We start from the raw sequence: 20,242 nt of genomic DNA on the forward strand, positions 1-20,242 counted from the left end.
ATGAATGAAACTGATTCTGGGGCACACCTCCTGAGAAATACTAGAGACAGACCATTTGTATTATTGTATATAATCAGCTCAGGAGAACAAACACGACACAGTTGTAGTCAACTTAGGTGGTACCGCTTATCAATGAATTTTCAGAAAGTTGAGTTTTCATATTTTTAAGTTTCCTATGAATTTTCAACAAGTCGAGTTTTCATATTTTTCAAGCTTTGTGCGTTGCATGTTGACTATGTTCAGTTCACACACACGCAGACAAGATCCAGTAAACAAACTGAGTTTTCATTAGTGCTATGTTATATACAATTTATATTCTCAAAAAAGGTTTGATTTTTTTTTTGGGGGTGTTGGTTGCTATCCACTTGATAATTATAAGTTTTGCATTAATTCATGTTATAGATTTGTAAGCCATCTGACAAATGTGTGGTTGTGGGTAATGCTGCTTGGGCGTGGAGTACATCGTGAGTGTTCCACTATACTACCTCCATCCCAAAATGTTTGACGCCGTTGACTTTTTTAAAAATGTTTGACCGTTCGTCTTATTCAAAAAATTTAAGTAATTGTTAATTCTTTTTCTATTATTTGATTTATTATTAAATATACTTTTATGTATACATATAGTTTTACACATATCACAAAAGTTTTTAAATAAAACGAACGGTCAAACATATTTAAAAAAGTCAACGGTGTCAAACATTTAGGGAAAGAGGGAGTATTAATTAAGCTCAAAATGTTGTAGCAGTACAAACTGAAGTTACATTGGACTGAAGAAATTACATCACTATTGGGTCAGCTACAGATTTGTATCGACTCGCAAAATTTTCTAAATCTTATACAGCAATTGGCCGTTTCGGTGAATGTCTGTGAATCGTGAATTTCGATGTTGTTTTTCTCTTGAAGAGAACATACAGTGCGATGATAATGAGCAAAACAAATAGATACAGCTCGAGGCGAGCTCCCTGCACATGAAACAACTTGTCGTCGTCACATGGGCAACCTAAGTCATTACGGACCACTTGTCCATTAGCTCCATCTCGATCTAAGATGAAGTCCAAGCTCACAGCCTTCTCCTCCACCACAATACGTGTAGCTTTTGTTCGGAAGCCCTCCATAGATGCCATGACTGACAAGATCATCAAAAAAAATTAACACCATAGATCATTCATTGATCCAGTTTTAGAAACACCCATCAAAACATGCTATGATATCAATACAGTTAACTATGCGGGTAGCAAATGGTTCACTTCATAGCCAAAGCTCCAACTGGAGGATAAATTTTGCCTTCACTAGCTAATGGTCAGTGGTAAATATGATTGGTTGGTGATTATCAGAAATTTCAGCTGTGTACCCACTTGCCAGGCATTTTCAATAATGTTTTTGAGGAAAAGGCTGTATAATCGTATACATAAGTATTGATGTTGTCCATAGAAGAAACCCTACCTTCATAGTTCTCACCAGGTGCAAGCATTCGATGGTAATCGCCATAAGTCCTGCTAGCCCTTATCTAAAAGCAAGAAAACGGTAAGTATTAGGTCTATCAAATGATAAGCCTGAACGTTATGCAATAAATTTCGTTGTACTCGTTACTTAGGATATTAGGATATTACCAGTTTATCCGTTCTAAAAATATTTTGACCAACAATCAATTTACAGTGCAGATCCAAAGGCCACCAATACTGTTCACATCATTATTGGTTAACGCTGCCAAAATAAACTAACCTCAGAACCGATACCCTTTATCGTCAGGGAGCCTGGTATAGGATGACCTGTATCTGCCGCAAATATCCTTCCATGAACTCCCGTCTGAAACAATAGCCATATATGATGGACAAGGTAGCAATTTCAGTTATTTCTTATAGACAACGACACAAAGGAGCAAACTTCAAATGATATCTCCCGTTAGTACAGGATAGTGCTGGTTACTCAAAGGTCTTGTTTCATAAGTCTGACAATGACATGGTTACAAACTAACACCCCTCTTGGTTTAACTTTTACTCCTTGATAACACATACCAATGGAGCATCTCAATCATATACCTGTATAAAGTTATAAACCTTAGCAGGGTCATAACTCTGACAATCTAAGAATTCTCTGCTCCTCCAACTCAAATTCCCCTTTTGTAAAACCAAATAAAAAATAGAAAAAGATAGGGTACCCTGTACTGTGTTACAGACAAAAGATGGGAACTGCACTGACTGCATGTAATCCTAATTGACTTAACTCTTAATTCTCAACTTTAACAAGTACTAGGAGAAAACCTATCCCAATAACTCCCATCAAATAGACTTGGCAAGCATTAATCTCTTCAAATCTTTGAACCAAGAAATATGTTGACTGAAGCTAGAGATGGCATACATTACTAACAATGTTGTGTCTAACAGCAACAGAAAGGGCCAGCTTGCTAGTGCAGAGTTCAAGTCGTGGTGTGAGGTCACCAAAGTGTGAAAAGATGAAACACCAAGACAACCTGGTTGAACTTGATCATGTGCCAGAATGGCACCAACAAAAACTACACTGAACCACTTTGTTTCAGGAGAAATCCAACATGAAAAAATTTTCAACTTTGGCCATTACCAGTACCCTCCTACGAGAACCTCGAGCCCTCAATCCGAAAACCAACTGGCACCATTTCATTTCGAGAAGTACAGTAATTAACCTTTCCAGTGAAAAAAATGAATCCTGTGGAAATGTCTTACCTTCACAAGGCTTGCAGCAAGATTAAGCATACTCATCCTATTCTGTTCCCATATGACAGGAAGCTATAGAAGAATTTGGAAGAAATAACACAACAAAGTGATTATCAAGTTATCTGGAAATTGATAGGCAGATAACTAGATGCAAAAAAAAAGAAAAATACCTCAGCTGCCTTTGGCCATTTTACGTCACTAATTTCCAGGGTTAACTCAAAGCAACCTCCATGTATATAGTTCCAGTCTTGCATCCCACCATAGATTGGATACCTCAACACAAAAAAGCATAGATTGCTAGTTAGCATGAAAAGTAGCAGCAACAAAATGTTTGATATGAAATAAAAAAAATGATAAGGAGCAATAATACAAAACTAGTTTTATACCAGAATGCTCCATTTGTAATCCCTCCTTTAAATTCTTTGCTCAAAGACATGTTATAGTGCGATTGACTATAAACTGATGCCATGTACCGGAATGTCTTATCATCAGGACATCCATAATACTGTTTGCTGTAAGAATGACAATCCTTGTGAGAATGACAAAGTTTCAAAGTAAGCATGTATCACGGATGTCTTTCTCAACTACCATGATGCTAAGATATCTGAATGATCTTGTAAAGAAGAAAAACCAGTCAACAGCATAAAGAGTCAAGACAATGTCGCATTAGAACAAGCAAAGGTACCCACATGCACTCCAAACTCTATGAAACTATTTGCAAACATCAAATTTGTAATACTAGCATTAGCAATAAGTCGAGAAAAATACATAACCATACAACCTTTGAATCATACACTAATAAATGCGTGGGAAGTCCTTGATCAAAAGATTGTTTCTAGATATTTTTATGATGTACAAAATTTACACAAAACTAATAATTGGAATACTTGAACTGAATGTAAATAATAGAAACAAGGTAACACCTTTGATCTCTAGACCCATCCCATGGATAATTTGCAACAAGAGCACCCTGCAAAATTCAAATCAAAGGGCAATGGATGAATCCCAGGCACTAGTTTGAACTTTGAAATGAACTGCCACCAAAAATAATCAATGCAATTAATAAGGGTCATTTGAACATGTGAACAAATCTGTAAACTCCATGCATTGCACCATTAACAATTAGTAGAGTAGTAGATGGGCTGGTAGGATAAATAACTCATGATTTCAAATAAACTAATCTTACAAGCTGTGCACGAGATTTCCTTCTTGCAAGTTGCAACCATCATGCTTGCAATTCAGTAGATTTTTTTTTTAAAAAAAAAGAACCTTCTCTCCCCCTGGTCTGTTATTATTTTTATTCTGGTTAAAATTAAAACAAATTATGTTAATATTCGAAGATTATATGAATGCAGCCCAGAGAAACTAATAAATCAATAAAATATTTCCTGAACTACAAAGATTTTCTATTATTATTAAACAAGATAATTTTCCCTCCCATATGTTACTGTTTTTATTTTATGTGTTAAAACTTAAAACAATGATGTTTAACGCTTGAAGACTAAGTGAAGAATGCCTCAGTGAAACTAATAGTTATACCAAAGTAGTTTGTGGACTACAAGGTCTAATTCAAACCCATTTGCTTGCTTTTAGAAAGCAATATTATCCAACAAAGTAAGAATTGTCAAATATATGACATTACCAGTATCAATAACTACAGATAATAACATCCAAACCATAAACAGCAGAGAGAGCATAAACACCCTAGCATTTTCAGTAAGAATACTGGTAAAGATAGCACCTAAAATTAAAAGCAACATAGGTAACTCAATATAGCAGCAAAATAGTTCCCTTGCTTGTAATAACTAACAAAAAGACAAAAAAAAAGGGAGGACATTCCCATGAGATGAGCAAGATTATAAACCAGAAAAGGAACCTGATGAGGTGCCTCATCATTTACTGAAATTTGCTTTGATCACAGAAAGATAACTGGGAAGATAATTACATGACTAATTTAATATTTTTGCATAGAAGTGCTAGGGAAAGAATAATTACCCCATGCAAACTAGCGGAGGCAGTGAAGTGTTCTTGTTTTACCCAGTTCATAATAGCTCTAGTTTCAGGTTGTCTGTAGTTAATTTCATCGTTGTTGGTGAAAAACTGCCAGCATTAACAATATAATTAAAAGGCTCAAGTAGGTAAAGAACAAAAGGAATCCAAATATTCCATAAGAAGAAAATAATGCATCACTGACTTGGTCAGGAAAATCTCTGTTGAGGTCAACATTGTTTGCATTACCACGTCTTCTAAGAGCAAATCCATCAGGGTTCATCGTTGGAAGTATATGAAGATGCATGTTTTTCACAATAAGAGTTGCCTACAGATATTAGTTTAACTGGTAAGTTTTTGAGCTTACCATATATTTCTATCAATTTCAGTAAAACAGATGGAAATATATTGCGTAAAACCATAGTTGAGCCAGACAAACATCGAATTTAAGAGCAGATAACAATGTGAGAATCTTGCTTACCAAGGGATCCTTCAAATAGTTATCACACAGCCAATTTGCAAGCTTTATAAGAACCTCCCTTCCAACAGGTTCATCACCATGGACATTACCAACATACTGCAAGTTTGTACAAAAAATACATCAAAATTCACAGATATATAATCAGAACCACTGACGAAATAGATAACCTAGATATTTATTTACAGATTTATAGTGTAGTAAGAATAAATGCTAAAGGTTATTATTTAAAGAAAGTTATATGAATAATTGTTATTACGCATTATACTGTCACACCTCTGCTCTGGTACTCGTACCATCCTACACTTGACCAATGTAGCTCCGAGTGCGTGATTGGGCTGCATTGATTTCCTAGTGCCAACTGTGGGGGAAGATGTCAGGTGAACCTCGTGGTTGAAGGCAAGGAAAGAGGTTGCAGGCAGTTTCAAAAAGTTTTCAGTGTTCTGGTAATTCTGGTGTTCTGGATCTCTGGTTACTATGGAAAGAACGCAACAGATGTATCTTCCTTACTGAATCTTCCTCTCCACCAGAATTGGTCTAGACATGGAGAGTGGCAAGTATCTTGAGGCACAACTAATGGCTCCAATTAGTATGTGTTTTTTTTTCCCTAGCATGTCACACTGCTGGTACCAGGACACTGATTTCTCCTTTAAAGAACTTTTGTGGTGGTGGTTGTGGGGAACCACTTGTACAGTTCTGCTATAGCTTATCTTTCAGTTGCAATATGGGGATAAGTCCTAAAGAATTAAGAAAGAAATGGCTATAGCCCCACGGGAGTCAAATAAATTAAATGGAGTAAAGACATTACATTGACATTGAAGATATTCCACATGTGTGAATATAATTTTCTGTCAAAGGTGCCTACAAAACACTAGATAAGCCGATGAGGATAATTGTTATCAGAGTGGAGTGGCATAGAATTTCATCCATTGAGTTCATTGCATATACAAATTGAAAAGGGAACACCAATGTAGGAAACTCTTCATGAAACAGAACCACAAACCTTGAATGCTGGTTCAGCTTCCTTTTGCCCAGGCTTGTCTGATATTTCAATCACCCACTACAAGAACCATAAAAGTTCTCTTATACAAATTTAACATTAACTAAAGCATAACAAAAATAAAAAATACTCGAGTTACATACCAATGTGACACCATTCACACTCTTTCCAATGCTGATAACATGATCGTGCAATCCCTCAAAGAGAGAATAAATAATAGGTAAGCAAAGTTTGAATGTATGAGCATACAGGACATAAAAGTGAGAGATAACACTTTTAAGAAAAACTTGAGATGAATTCAATATAAATTTGAAGTTCCATAACAAGCTACAGTCCATCAGTGTAACTGACAGAGTGACAGTATCCAACTAGAAGATTCAGTTCTTTATTATATACTACTCAATTATCTGCTCACAGATCTCTCGCATGCCACAAATAGAACACCATAGAATTTTATGAGTGGGCTGATGGTTTTGAACTTAGCACTTTTATGATTGCTTTTCTCTAAAAGATATCTTATCTTTACCCTAACTACCTATCAGTGCAGATTGTATGGACCATTGACAGCAAAGAATTGATTACACCATAATACCATACTTTGATGGTGAAATGTCAGGTTAAAATCCTAATCTGGTTAAACTTTGCAATTTTAACATAACTTTGAAGTTCCTTGTATCTCATAATTCTCAGAGTTTTGGAAATTTATAGGTTTTCTTTTCATGTGATTTTAATCGATGTTCAGTTTCACCAGTGATGTGATTTGGCATGGTTAAAAATATTGAGGGTCTTGAATGCTGTTGAGAAACTCCATGATATACTCGCATCGCCAAGAAGCAAAGTATCACAACATAATGTACCTGTATATCCTGGAGATATTAGGATAGCGGCTTCCAATGGCATGCACAGCAATCTCAAGTTCCGAGTTGCTCATATATCCACGGACCAATTCCTCCCTAAGTTTGTTACAAAAGCATAGCCAATATGCTCAATCCCATGTTGGCGTGCAAAATATGCAATGACGAAATAAACGAAACATAAAAGGCTATAATTAATACATACGTTATCATGGGATTATCCTGAAGCAGGTTGCGCAAAAATGACCCATAATTTCCGCTGGTACCTGGTTAAGAAACATATAGATTGAGTCACTAACTGCATACCTATGAACAGATCTGCTACGTCTATTGACAATGATTCTATAAGATGAGACGATGATGCAGGCCTAAAGTCACAACTCCCAGTCTAGCTAAAATTCTTCGCAGAAAAGGACAGAGGTGTGCGAGTTCATCACAGTAATTATCCAAGCTAAGTACATGACGCAATCTTCCACACAACTACACCCTCATATTGCACTCGAAGAGTTTGTGCTCTTCATCACTGTCCACGCACTGACATCATCGTCCCCAATCCGGAAGTCACTTGTACCAAAATTGTCCAGGCACAGACATCGCCCCCACAAATCCGGAAGTGAAGCAGTGGATTCGTGTCCTCCCGAGCTCCCCAGCTGAGAAATCGAACATACAGATTCCACGCGGACGAATCGAGCTCTAGAACATCCAATCGGCACCACACGCAGTGGTTCATGAGCGGGGAAAAAAACCGCAGACAAGGTAAGAGAGAGAGAGAGAGGGAGACCTGAGGGATGGGAGGCGCCTCTCGCTGCGGCCTGAGCGGGAAGCGAGGAGAATGCGCGGAGGAGGAAGAGGGAGAGGAGGAGGCGGCGCGAGATCGCCATGGCCGCGTGCTTGAGCCCACCCTAGGCTAGAGTCTAGAGTACGGCGGGTTGGGCCGGTGGGGGTGGCGTTTGTTTCGGTTTGACTCTGACAGTGTCACGTATCTTATATATTTTGACGAAATTTTCATTTGCACGAGGCACCAGTGGTCTAGTGGTAGAATAGTACCCTGCCACGGTACAGACCCGGGTTCGATTCCCGGCTGGTGCAGTTCCTGTTTTTTCTTTTTGTGTACCTTTTTTTTCTGAAGCTCTCATAGCAACTGTATTCCTACCATTTTTTAAAAAAAAAATCTGAAAGCTTTCCTTGCTGCTCATAGCAACTGTCTTTTGTTGTACCTTTTTTTTTTCTGAAGCTCTCATAGCAACTGTATTCCTACCGTTTTTTAAAAAATTTCTGAAGCTTTCCTTGCTGCTCATAGCAACTGTATTGATTTTGCTCTTGTACGACAGCCATTGCAACTTGGCGAAAGCAATTGTTCATTATGGGTTTATAGGTATATATATATATATATATATATATATATATATATATATATATATATATATATATATATATATATATATATATATATATATATATATATATATATAATCATAGGTTTACTCCGATTGGAGTAAAAAATCAGGGGTTATCCAGCCACTGCCATCCGGATCTGGCGCACCATCGCCACCGCCTACCACCCGGCACGCCGAGGAAGCAAAAGCCGGCGGCCGCCCGCCGCTCGACCGCCCGTCGCCGACCTGCGATCCGGAAAAAACGGGGAATAACCGTGAGAAAAATAGAATGGCCAGTAAAATTTAGTAATTGAGTATATGTATAGTACGGGTGATTGTATAGTAAACAGGTTACCATGAGGAGCAACCAAAAGAAGGGGGTGGGGTGTGCGGGACTGCTTGGGTGGGTGTGGGGGAGGAGGGGGGGAAGGGGCGGTTGCTTTTTAATACAACGCACCCTACGGTAGTATCTTCATATATATATATATATATATATATATATATATATATATATATATATATATATATATATATATATATATATATATATATATATATATATATATATATATATATATATATATATATATATATATATATATATATATATATATATATATATATATATATATATATATATTATAATTATATTTTGCGGGTTCTATGTGATGTTTACAGAAAGCCGAATGAAAGCGCCAGAACAAGTTTACACCATGCAGCAGAAGAGTTACAAAATTACAAAATTGCATTAAACAGAACTAGAGAAGCTCAAAGGGAAATACCCAATTATTTAACATTGCCCAAAAAAAAAGGACTTACTATCTCTGGAATATTTTCCTCCCAAAAAGTTCTTAACATAATTTGAACAAAGAAATGAGATTCAGCTAAATGGCTGTGCCAATTAAGGAATCAGAAGGGTAAGCCGACGCTACTGCTGATTCAGCAGGCATCACCGAATTCTGTACAGTGAAAATCAATGAAAAACAAAAGGTAATGCTAGCTTCTCAACATGAAAATATGTTGCCACAGCAAAAGATGGCAAAATGGTGCTTTGTCTCCTCTTATCATTAAGAAACATCATTATGTACTCATTAGACCAAAAGGCACCTGTAATAGAGCAAAATGGCATGAAATTAGGCCTTTCTGGACACTGGGACATGGGGGCATAACGTGTAAAACTGTGTAATAAACACACCTTTCAGAAGATGACTAGAAGTCCAGAACATGCTGTTTGTGTTTCACCACAACACACCCTCATGCTGTTAGACAGCTACAGCACTAAGCACAGCATCTATTTTGAATTGGAGACCTTTAATAGCTCATGAAATGCTTCTTGAGGAATATCAACGGACCCTACACGCTTCATGCGCTTCTTCCCTTCTTTTTGCTTCTCTAGCAACTTCTTTTTGCGAGTAATATCACCACCATAGCACTTGGCCAGAACGTTCTTTCTCATTGCTGACAGACTGGAAGCAATGCAAGATAGCATATTTAAGTATTTACACAAATGCACAGAATTTTACATGAACGGAATGAACCTTATAGTTACCATAACATTTACCATGAAACTGAATGACATTACAGACACAATTAAGACCGGGAAACTAAGTGCATGGTAAATAATCTGAGTCTCTGAGAGTCATGCATGGAATATTATGTCCAGGTCTTTCACAGATGACCAAGTAAGATCAGATCATGGAACAGATTTACCAAGGCTGTATGGTTGTAGTTTGCAGCCAGTTCTGCTTAGACCAATAGAGGTTCACAATAGTTCTATTCAAAATTATCGGCTCTAAGAAAGGTTAGCTTTCTAAACGCTTTTTTTCCAGGAAACATCTCCAGTGATTATCTTTACACCAAATACTACCAAGTACCTAGGATGTTCCAAGCTCCAAAGAGCATATCTAATTGTTCTACTTAGAAGGTAAATGTGAATGGGCAAACACAATTTTACTTGGGAGTTGGAAGTGCATCCCAACTAGAAAAAAATATCAGTTCTCATGGACAGATAAGTGATTTTCTATGAATTCCCTTGCTGTAGAGTGATGTGCATGCAAATAATAACTTCAACAAGCTAGGGAATAAACACAATCCATTAAAAATAATCGTGCTGTTAACTTGTAAGGGAAAAAAAAACAGCAGCAGGTTTTAACTATCTTACGTTTCCCTTGCGATAACCTTTGAACCAACTGCGGCTTGTATAGTGATCTCAAACATTTGCCTGCATAATCAGAGACAAAAGCATAACGAAAAAGGATGGCGGTAATGGATGGGTGAAAATTTTTGACATTCTGTACAACGATAAAAGAATGTAGGCAGCAATCACGATTATGTTTGTCGTTCCCTAATAATATATGGAAATATTATAAAAGCGCATAATCTGTGCATCAGGATTTCCACAATAAGGAGCATGATGAATACCGTTCTATGAATTTCTTGAGTTTATCCACTAATTCTCGTCCAACTCTCTGAGCTTTCTGGTTGTGGACTATTGTTGCCATAGCATCAACAGGCTGACCATTAAGTAAAATATCCATCTTAACAAGATCAGACTGTTGGTACCTGTTGAAGTAAATTAAAGGGAGTTAAACAAGAAAATAAACAGCCATCCATAGTGGCATTTTTTCCTGCTTTGTCACCCATTTAATTTTAACCATAGAAATATACCTACATGCAATTTGATAATATAAGTCGCATGAAATGCAAATTATCTCCAGAATGTGATTATAGTTCACATTATTTGGTAATAATTATTCATCAGGAAACACTCTCAAAAGGTCAAAACACTAGATGCCTAAACTCCCAAGAGAGCTTTCTATTTGTGCTTACAACTTTGCTTTTTTTTAAAGAAAGTGAGGTGACTACTAGTACTTAGTATGCTGGAGTAGAGACAAGAACTGTAAATACTTCCTCCGTTTCACAATGTAAGTCATTCTAGCATTTCCCACATTCATATTGATGTTAATGAATCTAGACATATATCTATCTAGATTCATTAATATCAATATGAATGTGGGAAATGCTAGAATGACTTACATTGTGAAACGGAGGGAGTAGAAAATTGTGAGCAAGGTGTAGTACGAATTTCAGGAATGGGGCATAAAACAGGCCTCCAAAATAATCATCACAAAAAGGAGCAAAAAAACAGAAAAGAATAATAAGGCCACCTGATGAAAGAAAACAGATACATGCCTTTCCATCTCAGAATGTTTAAAAAAAATCAAAAGATTAGACAAGACCATGTATGGTTACCGAGTTGAAAAGGAAACTTACTCAGAATCTTCATAATCAAAAGTAGCATATCCAGATGTTATGCTTTTCAGTTCATTGTAGAAATCCACAATGATTTCCCTCAATGGTAATCGGTACTTCAACAAAGCCCTTTGGCTGCATCAAACAAACAAACAATAGCCCTGTAAGGCAAGAACAAAATTTATTTTAAGAAAATGATTTCTGGAGTAAACTATTACGCATCAATGAATGTATATTCTTGCTGCTCGCCCCTCCTCTCTGAACAAAGCATAATTACTGGCCCAACATACCTGAAAAAGCGGTTGGGTAGTCTCAAGAACTTCTGGTTTATAAATATAAATATGTATAAATTCATGAACTAAAAGAGTGTATGAGAAAGGAAGCAGATCTTACTCACTAGGAATAATAATAGTTGCAATGACTGTTGGTTCCCAACAAGCTGCTATACGCTTTCCAGGATTTGAAGCCAAAGCTGCAGGGTTCTCGACTTGCACTTTGCTGGATAAAGCACTCCATGATTAGAAAACTAACAGAGAACAAGTATATATAATATAATAATTGCAATTTTGCACCTTCCATCACCATACTCAAAGATATATGGCACTGTCGGTATTGTCGATATGACTTGAGCTCCATGTTCCTTAACAGGGCACAACAATAAATTAAAACCTCAAGAAATATAATAGGGAATAGAAATCAGTTCATCACATGATGCAAGCACATCTTCCTTGTTTTCCAAATCATTTACTGAGAAGAGAAGCATGCATCAATGATTCAACTGACCGACATGTAGTTCTTTGGATGCAAACTACTCTGGTTCAGTATTAAATCAACATGAAAAACATGTTGGGTAAAAAAAAAAAGATATGCCAAACCAAAGTACATGCAAAGATCACAGTCAGTTGCTGTCAGCAAAAATAGATTGACAATTATTTGAAAAACAAACAGTAAGATGTATACTTGTTCTAGCCGCTGATGAAATACATCCATGTGTAGTAATCCTAGAAAGCCACATCTGTAGAAGAATTACAGTATGTTTCTCCACATGATAGCATAAAACAATGGAATTTTTTTTAATATTTATACTTCACATGCAAAAAAGTTGATACCTGAAGCCCATGCCAAGTGCAGTGCTTGTCTCTTTTGTAACAGACACACTCGCATCGTTACATGTTAGTTTTTCAATTGCATGGCTAAGAGCGTCAAAGTCAGAGCCATCAGCTGGGTATAGACCAGAGAAGACCATGTGTCTAGCAGGCTTGAAACCTGAAAGGATATTCTCTATATAGTGACAACATAAAAAAAAAACTAAAGCAACAAAGCATTAGACTTTTTTTATGTACCAACTGCAGTGTTTTATCAGGCTGAATCAGACTAGTTAAAACTAATAGAATGACAAAACTATTTCAGGAGGGTAGGAGATGCCATACCAGGAAGTGGTTCGACAATACTCTTTGCTTGATGAAGAGTATCACCAATTCGTGCTTCTTTAGTTGAACGCATTCCGCTTATGACATATCCAACTTGTCCAGTGTAAAGCACACCGGTAGGAGTAAGCTCTGGATGCATAATGCCCACATCAAGGACTTCATATGTGCGACCAGTTGCGGCAGATGCAATCTTATCTCCTTTGTGGAGAGCACCATCCACAACAGCAACATGGCATATCACCCCTTTATACTCATCATAGTATGAATCTAAGAGAAGCATGCGTACAGGTGAATCACATTTTCCAGGTGGGGAAGGAATCCGCTCAATAACAGCAGGCAAGACCTGGCTAAGGCCCTGACCAGTTTTAGCTGAAGTTAGCAGAGCTTCACTTGGATCAATGTCAAATAACCTCTTCAGTTGAGCCTTTACATTATCTGGATCAGCGGTAGGCTGATCAATCTTATTAATAACAGGAATGATGCTTAGATTCGACTCAAATGCAAGGTAGAAGTTTGCAATTGTTTGTGCTTGGACACCTTGGGCTGCATCAACTACTAAAAGAGCACCCTGACAAGCTGCAAGCGACCTGGATACTTCGTAGCTGAAATCCACATGCCCAGGAGTATCAATCAAGTTAAGCAAATAGCTTGGAGCATCTGGCTGATCAGATGCAGGAAGTTGGTTGTTAGCATGTCTGTAGAACATAGTTGCTGTTTGTGCTTTGACTGTGATTCCCCTCTCTCTCTCTACCTGTAGAGAACAGATACAATCATACAAATGTTATGACAAATGCACACAGTATAAATATTTCTTTTCAATTTCAGTAAGAAAATATCCACTGAAAATGAACACTATCTGTTATGCTAGTGCTGTCATCATCTCAAATGAAATGAGATGCCAATTAAGGAAATAGTCACTTAAGATCCAGTATGCTCAAAAGTCAACACAGTGAGTACAAGGATTATCTTTGCTATTACTACCGGTCACCAAACATAACGAAGTTCAACTCAACTAAATTCTGGAGTAACTTCCAATTGATTAATTCCGGTATGTGCATTTATCCAATAAGCTTATGGAATACGGACCACAAATCAAAGCTACCAATTTCTCACTCAACGCGTCCCCATTTTTTTCAAAACGGCAAGTTTGTTCTCACACCTGTAACTTGTCGAGGTACTGAGGTTGGCCATGGCCCTTCTTGATGGTGCCGGTGAGCTCCAGCAACCGGTCGGCGAGCGTGGACTTGCCGTGGTCGACGTGCGCGATGATGGAGAAGTTCCTGACCCTCTCCGGGGGATACAGCCCAAGCTCCGAACCCAGCACCCCGCCGCGGTCCGGCGAAGCCTGGGAGGAGAGGAGGCGCTCAGGGTGCTGTAGCGCCCGGGACAAGGCGTAGGCGCCTGGCAGGACGACACGGCGCGCGGATCGCCGGAGCGCGGCGGCGCCGGCCATCCCGGAACAGCGCGGCGGCGGCGGCGGCGGGAGCTAGGGTTCTGGTTGGGGTTTGGCGCAAAAGGTCCACATAGACTAGAGAGGAACACGCTGTGCAACTGTAAGATGGGCCCCACTGATACGATGACCTATGGGCTTAATGGGCCTGGAGAAAATGAAGGGGCACCTATCAGCCCAAACAAAAATGGTTTCGTATGAAACATTTCGGCCCATAATACTACTACGCTGAGAAATACTAGGAATTCCGAAATACTACCTCCGTCCAGGATTGTCATGAAATTGCTAATTAACGACTAGTTGTGTACCGCGTGCGATTGTCTATTATTTTAAAATATACATACAAACTGTATAAATATAAATATAAAGTCTGTGTGCATATTTTTTACGTCCTAAATGCATACAAATATGTATAAAATATACGAAGATTTTTATACATTTTATGTTAATGCATGTAGTATAATTAGATTTGTATTTTAAAATATTTTTATATAATGTTAAATTCGTAGTTGATAATAATGTATTAATTAATGGTCAAAGTAAAGTATTGGAGACCGCGTAAAATGCTACTGTTTTTAACCGAGAATAACAAACATTTTCACAATGAACAATTTTCATAGTTAAAGTTTGTAATTTGAGATAAAAAAAAGTTTCTTATATCGACTGTGTTTGCCCACATAGGAATGAATACTAACAAGATATGCCCGATTAATACCCTTCCATATATATAATTCTTATCCCTCCATCAATGGCAAAGATCAATGCTGGCTGCAAATAATCACATCATTTCCTTACCAACAGCCGACGCACGATGATCATGTGTTGGTGTTGGCATGCAATGCAACAGACGAACGGAACGCTCACCACCACCAAGCCGACGAGCGGTCATCACGCCGCGACACGCGACGGCGACACGCTATATAGAAACCCCCGCCGCACGCACGCGCGCCTCGGCGGCCGGCTCACCTCTCTCCGCCGCCCGGCCCGCTCGCTGATGCTGCCGCCGCCGGCTTCACGCGGGAAGAGGTCTCAGAAACCCTAGGCGAAAGCCGCCACACATTTCCTGAGTCCTCTTTCCCGCGGTGCGGCGGCCGGCCGGGGCGGCGCTCCATACACCCATCGATCGTTCTGAACCAGCAGGCATGGCGGGCTCCGTCGTGACGAGGAGCCCACTGTGCTCCATCCTCTTCTACGTCCTCGCCACGGCCGCCGCGGCGACGGCGACGGCGACGCTTGTGGGCAACATCACCGCCGACGAGGAGTACTGGGCCAAGCGCTCCGAGGTGGCGCGCTCGTTCAACCGCGCCGCCTACGTCAGCGACCCCGTCGCCGTGCTGAACAGGTTCAACGAGGACGTGCTGAATACCACGACGGCGACGGCGGCGGCGGCGCGGCGGTCGCTGATGAGGAGGTACCGGCGTCGTGGCCCGTGCACGGTGACGAACCCGATCGACCTGTGCTGGCGCTGCCGCAAGAACTGGGCGAGCCGTCGCAAGCGGCTGGCCAAGTGCGCCATGGGGTTCGGCCACAAGGCCACCGGCGGGCTCGCCGGCAAGATCTACATCGTGACGGACGCCGGCGACGAGCACCTCGTCATCCCTCGGCGGGGCACGCTCCGGCACGCCGTGATCCAGGAGCGGCCGCTGTGGATCGTCTTCGCGCGGAGCATGGTGATCAGGCTCGCCAAGGAGCTCATCGTCACCAGCGACAAGACCATCGACGGCCGCGGCGCGCAGGTGCACGTCACCGGCGCGCAGATCACGGTGCAGGCGGTGAGCAACGTCATCATCCACAACCTCCACATCCACAACTCCGTGCCGCGCTCCGGCGGCCTCATCCGCGACTCCATGCACCACTTCGGCATCCGCGGCGAGAGCGACGGCGACGGCATCTCCGTCATGGGCTCCAGCAACATCTGGATCGACCACGTCTCCATGTCCAACTGCTCCGACGGCCTCATCGACATCACCGACGGCTCCACCGCCATCACCATCTCCAACTCCCACTTCACCAAGCACGATCACGTACACACCCCTTCTCCATCCATCTTCTTCCACCTTTCACCAATCTCTCGTTAATGGACTCGATCGATTGATATGTCTCGTGTTGCAGGTGATGCTGTTCGGTGCACGCGACGACTCGCCGAAGGACAAGATCATGCAGGTAACGCTGGCATTCAACCACTTTGGCAAGGGGCTCGTGCAGAGGATGCCGAGGTGCAGGTTTGGATTCTTCCACATGGTGAACAACGACTACACGCACTGGCTCATGTACGCCATCGGCGGCAACATGAACCCGACGATCATCAGCCAGGGGAACAGGTTCAGGGCAAGCGACGACATGAAGCTCAAGGAGGTGACCAAGAGGGAGTACACGAGCTACGACGAGTACAAGGAGTGGGTGTGGAAGTCGCAGGACGACCTCTTCCTCAACGGCGCCTTCTTCAACGAGTCCGGCGGCCGGAACGAGCGCCGGTACAACCGGCTCGACCTCATCCAGGCCAGGAACGGCCGCTACGTCGGCCGGATGACCAGGTTCGCCGGCACGCTGCCATGCCGTGTCGGCAAGAAATGCTAGGCATGCATATGCTTGCTACTCACCGTGTGCGTGCCAAGGACATCATCATGATGATGCAGATGCAGAGAGGAGAGGAATTTTCCATGACGATCGCATGGATATTTATATGTATGAATTATATTTCATATATATAATATGGTTCGGCAGTAATGCAATCATTTGCAAAATTGCATAAGCCTTAGAGAACAGGGTTCGAAATTTTGGACCAAAATTTTGGTCATTTCGGTCCTCTCCGATACGATATTACTTCGCCGAAATTTTTCATTTTTTCAATTTTTTCATGAATTTTGGTAATATTTGTTCAAATTGAACTAAATTTTGTGATATCAGATCAATTTCTTCACAACAACAACGGTAAATATATGGTGAACCCCCCCCCCTACTTGTTATGTGTAAACTCCATCAAAAAGTCATCTAAATCCATACAAAAAACCACGCATATAAATAAGATGTTGTGCAAAAAATCTTATCCAATCTCGACTTCGTGAGATTTTTTTCTTGAAATTCGTTATTTTACATCTTAGAAATGACGCTAAGTTTGGACAAAATGAGAAAAATATGGGGACAAAAATTTAATTTTATGTTGCATTATAAGTAACACAAAAGTTGATGGTAGCCGAAGAAGAAGCAAAGAATATCGGCTTTACTAACGAACTATTATTACAATTTGTGGGACTTCAATGATATTAGAAAAATATGTGATAGATCAGAAGGTCATAGAGTACACAATGATAATAACACAAAAGGTATACGAGTTTATATAAAGTTAAAAAAAATAGGTTGAATGTATTTTTGTTGTATTTATAAAAGGTATAATACTAGAACTTAGCCATATACTCAGCGGGGTTGTAATCATGGTGGTAGGGACCGTCGTGTATAGAACAGATTAAGAGGTTTACACCGTAGTAAGCCACAAGCTACAACATTACATAACTAGATATCTAGTAGGGCCTTGGTCCCTAGTCAATTCTAAACCGGGGAAATGCCCTTATCTTTTTTAACTTCCGTGCTCTGCTTGGCCCCCACTCATTTTACTTTGCTAAAATTCATCCATCCTTACCATCTAGTTTATCCCATCCTCTCTAGTTCGTGAATTTCGATCTAGCTTATCCCTTTTAAATAAAAATTATACTCTTTAATTCGTGAATTTATTTCGATCTAGCTTATCCTTTTAAATAAAAATTAGGAGAGTTTCAGTCTGGTTCAACCCTTTTCTTAATTGTGGGTAGTTACAATCTAGTTTATTCTCTATTCTTTACTTCCTACTGCCCATCTTTTTACTCCTTCTACTGCTAATCAAGTTTTTTACTTCAGTTCTTCTACTGCTCAGCAAGTAATTAAGTAGTAAAATTTAAAGCTTTAAACTAAAACATGCAAGAACAGTATAACTTTAGAAAAACCTAATCCAAGCTAATAAACTTTATCAACACGAAATAAATGAGATTAAGTATGCTAAACTTTAGCAGTTTGAACCTAATTTACATGATCTCAATAATTTAGCCTATGCATAATCACCTCCTCTTTAAAGCAGAATTCTTAATCTTTTGAGTTTTGTTATTTTTTGTTTTTGTTTCGTGGTTTTTCTCTGCTTGAGATCTTCTCTTTCTGACTTACTTGCTTGAGAAGCCATCATAAGCAAGCCAGCAGTTTGTTACACATCACATCTCTTTCTCCTCCTCAATACCTGCCACAGCAGCTATTTAGCAATTTAAACGCTGCCTCACAAGTCACACAAGTCGCAAGCCAGTCTAGTAAGTCACAAGCCAATCTCTCTATTTCACTCTTGCATTGCAGATTTCTATTTATCTTAGCGTGTTTCTTGCCATCCACCGGAGTTCCAATGATCCTATGGCCACCTTCGAACATGTAGTTGGCGAGCTATTACAGATTGTTCTGATACAGTTCGGTCATTTTCTTCTTGGCACGAGGGTCGTGCCGCTGCAGCAAACCTCGGTAGGAGGGCAGCAGAGCCAATGTGTGGCTCAATTTTCTGTTTTTCAAAAGGTAGCGTATCTTGAACACTTTTTGGTGCTGCTTCTGAGGTTGACTCGTCGTGTGCTAATGTTTGTAGTAGTTGCTATGTCATTAGCTTCAACTGTTATTTCTGATTTTATCTACTATTACTTGATTGAAATCAAAGTATCTGTTTTCATTTATTTGGGTGTAGGAATTAAGGTTTCTGTGTATATTTCATATGTCGTCCGTGGAGCATGATGTATTTTTGTATATTATTATTTATTTAACAGTGTAGTCTATTTAGATTAAAGGATTAGAGGAGTTGTGTCTGTATTTGATACTTCGGTGTAAGAATGACCTGTGGCGTATGAATGAAGTTTGTATAATAACTTGGTGTATGAATGAAGTATATAGAACGAATGAATGAAACTTCTCATTTTGTATTATTGTCGTGTTTCGACCACTCCACTACCTGTCGGCTCTCCGTACCAAAAAGAATAATAACAAAAATAACTTGCACGCGCGTCACCACTAGCCACTGTGCGTGCAGGCGCCAGGACGCTCTCCCCTTGGAATAGCCACTGTGCGTGCAGGCGCTAGGACGCTCTCCCCTTGGAATATTAGAGCAAACATGGTGAATAGATCAATTCCACACCGCGCGGAGGCAAATGCCCCCTATCATTTTTTCTACTTAGTCATTTTTTTATACAAAAACACAGCATGCTCCATAGATCGTATATGAAACATACACAAAAACCTTAATTCCCACACCCAAACAAGCAAAAACATATAATTTGATTTCAATCAAGTAATAGTAAATAAAAGCAGCAAAAATAGTTGAAGTTAATGACATAGCAACGGCTACGAACATTAATAAATGAATAATTAACCTCCGAATCAAAGGGAGGGCCGACTGCTCTCCAGCTTTAACCCGGAAACGGACAAAGCAAATGAAAATTCCAGAGGTGAACATTGCAAGAACAAAAAATGTTCAAGATAAGCTACTTTTTGAAAAAAACAGAAAGCTGAGCCACACACTGGCTCTGCTGGCCTCCTACCTAGCTCTGCTGCAGCGGCATGACCCCTGTGCCAAGAAGAAAAAGACCTAGCTGTACCAGAAGGATCTGGAACAGCTCGGTAACTACATGCTCAAAGGAGGCCATGGGATCGATGGAACTGAATGGACAAGG

At 39.9% G+C, this 20,242-nt stretch overlaps 3 protein-coding genes and 1 non-coding gene across 8 annotated transcripts; 2 read left to right on the top strand and 2 right to left on the bottom strand.

Moving 5' to 3' along the window:
* Positions 1-699: 699 nt before the first annotated feature.
* LOC4340100 (carboxypeptidase SOL1) lies at positions 700-7,934 on the bottom strand. 3 transcript variants are annotated; one of them, XM_015785428.3, is made up of 16 exons: positions 7,793-7,934; positions 7,217-7,277; positions 7,015-7,110; positions 6,301-6,331; positions 6,161-6,217; positions 5,966-6,028; positions 5,161-5,256; positions 4,885-5,007; positions 4,686-4,790; positions 3,614-3,660; positions 3,077-3,202; positions 2,861-2,963; positions 2,700-2,762; positions 1,723-1,806; positions 1,444-1,507; positions 700-1,126 (listed from the first exon to the last, which is right to left on the bottom strand). In XM_015785428.3, the coding sequence occupies exons 1-16, from the start codon at positions 7,890-7,892 to the stop codon at positions 834-836; spliced, it is 1,512 nt and encodes a 503-aa protein (XP_015640914.1). In that variant the 5' UTR covers positions 7,893-7,934; the 3' UTR covers positions 700-833. The 3 variants fall into 3 exon arrangements, with proteins under 3 accessions (XP_015640914.1, XP_015640915.1, XP_025882287.1); XM_015785429.3 differs by lacking the exon at positions 5,966-6,028; XM_026026502.2 differs by lacking the exons at positions 6,301-6,331; positions 7,015-7,110; positions 7,217-7,277; positions 7,793-7,934 and having other exon boundaries at positions 5,966-6,018; positions 6,161-6,177.
* A 95-nt stretch (positions 7,935-8,029) lies between these two features.
* On the top strand, positions 8,030-8,100 carry TRNAG-GCC (transfer RNA glycine (anticodon GCC)). Its single transcript has one exon. It is a non-coding gene; the product is annotated as a tRNA-Gly (tRNA).
* Positions 8,101-9,079: 979 nt separating this feature from the next.
* Positions 9,080-14,611, bottom strand: LOC4340102 (translation factor GUF1 homolog, mitochondrial-like). Of its 3 annotated transcripts, none has more exons than NR_185238.1 (12): positions 14,229-14,569; positions 13,070-13,820; positions 12,749-12,905; positions 12,600-12,654; positions 12,212-12,279; positions 12,037-12,137; positions 11,858-11,929; positions 11,661-11,774; positions 10,809-10,949; positions 10,549-10,608; positions 9,583-9,853; positions 9,080-9,494 (listed from the first exon to the last, which is right to left on the bottom strand). NR_185238.1 is itself a non-coding variant. In NM_001421081.1 (12 exons), the coding sequence occupies exons 1-11, from the start codon at positions 14,520-14,522 to the stop codon at positions 9,679-9,681; spliced, it is 1,992 nt and encodes a 663-aa protein (NP_001408010.1). In that variant the 5' UTR covers positions 14,523-14,569; the 3' UTR covers positions 9,080-9,494; positions 9,583-9,678. The 3 variants fall into 3 exon arrangements, 2 of the variants coding, with proteins under 2 accessions (NP_001408010.1, XP_066167230.1); NM_001421081.1 differs by having other exon boundaries at positions 12,033-12,137; XM_066311133.1 differs by having other exon boundaries at positions 9,151-9,494; positions 12,033-12,137; positions 12,227-12,279; positions 14,229-14,611.
* An 858-nt stretch (positions 14,612-15,469) lies between these two features.
* LOC4340103 (pectate lyase) lies at positions 15,470-17,424 on the top strand. The gene is made up of 2 exons (NM_001421082.1): positions 15,470-16,543; positions 16,632-17,424. Exons 1-2 carry the CDS (start codon positions 15,662-15,664, stop codon positions 17,094-17,096), a joined length of 1,347 nt encoding a protein of 448 aa, NP_001408011.1. The 5' UTR covers positions 15,470-15,661; the 3' UTR covers positions 17,097-17,424.
* Positions 17,425-20,242: the final 2,818 nt, after the last annotated feature.

This window comes from Oryza sativa, chromosome 6 (genome assembly GCF_034140825.1).
Source record: "Oryza sativa Japonica Group chromosome 6, ASM3414082v1".
Lineage (NCBI taxonomy): Eukaryota > Viridiplantae > Streptophyta > Magnoliopsida > Poales > Poaceae > Oryza > Oryza sativa.

What these genes read in the sequence shown, in the direction of transcription:
- LOC4340100 (XM_015785428.3), bottom strand. Translation starts at nt 7,892, where the DNA reads ATGGCGATCTCGCGCCGCCTCCTCCTCTCCCTCTTCCTCCTCCGCGCA. An exon ending in AATATCTCCAGGATATACAG is followed by an intron (nt 6,332 to 7,014) that starts GTACATTATGTT and finishes TCATGTTATCAG; the next exon opens with CATTGGAAAGAGTGTGAATG. An exon ending in ACCTGGTGAGAACTATGAAG is followed by an intron (nt 1,127 to 1,443) that starts GTAGGGTTTCTT and finishes TGATCTTGTCAG; the next exon opens with TCATGGCATCTATGGAGGGC.
- LOC4340102 (NM_001421081.1), bottom strand. Translation starts at nt 14,522, where the DNA reads ATGGCCGGCGCCGCCGCGCTCCGGCGATCCGCGCGCCGTGTCGTCCTG. An exon ending in TATTGTCGAACCACTTCCTG is followed by an intron (nt 12,906 to 13,069) that starts GTATGGCATCTC and finishes ATATCCTTTCAG; the next exon opens with GTTTCAAGCCTGCTAGACAC. An exon ending in TTTGAGTATGGTGATGGAAG is followed by an intron (nt 12,138 to 12,211) that starts GTGCAAAATTGC and finishes TGCTTTATCCAG; the next exon opens with CAAAGTGCAAGTCGAGAACC.
- LOC4340103 (NM_001421082.1), top strand. Translation starts at nt 15,662, where the DNA reads ATGGCGGGCTCCGTCGTGACGAGGAGCCCACTGTGCTCCATCCTCTTC. An exon ending in ACTTCACCAAGCACGATCAC is followed by an intron (nt 16,544 to 16,631) that starts GTACACACCCCT and finishes CTCGTGTTGCAG; the next exon opens with GTGATGCTGTTCGGTGCACG.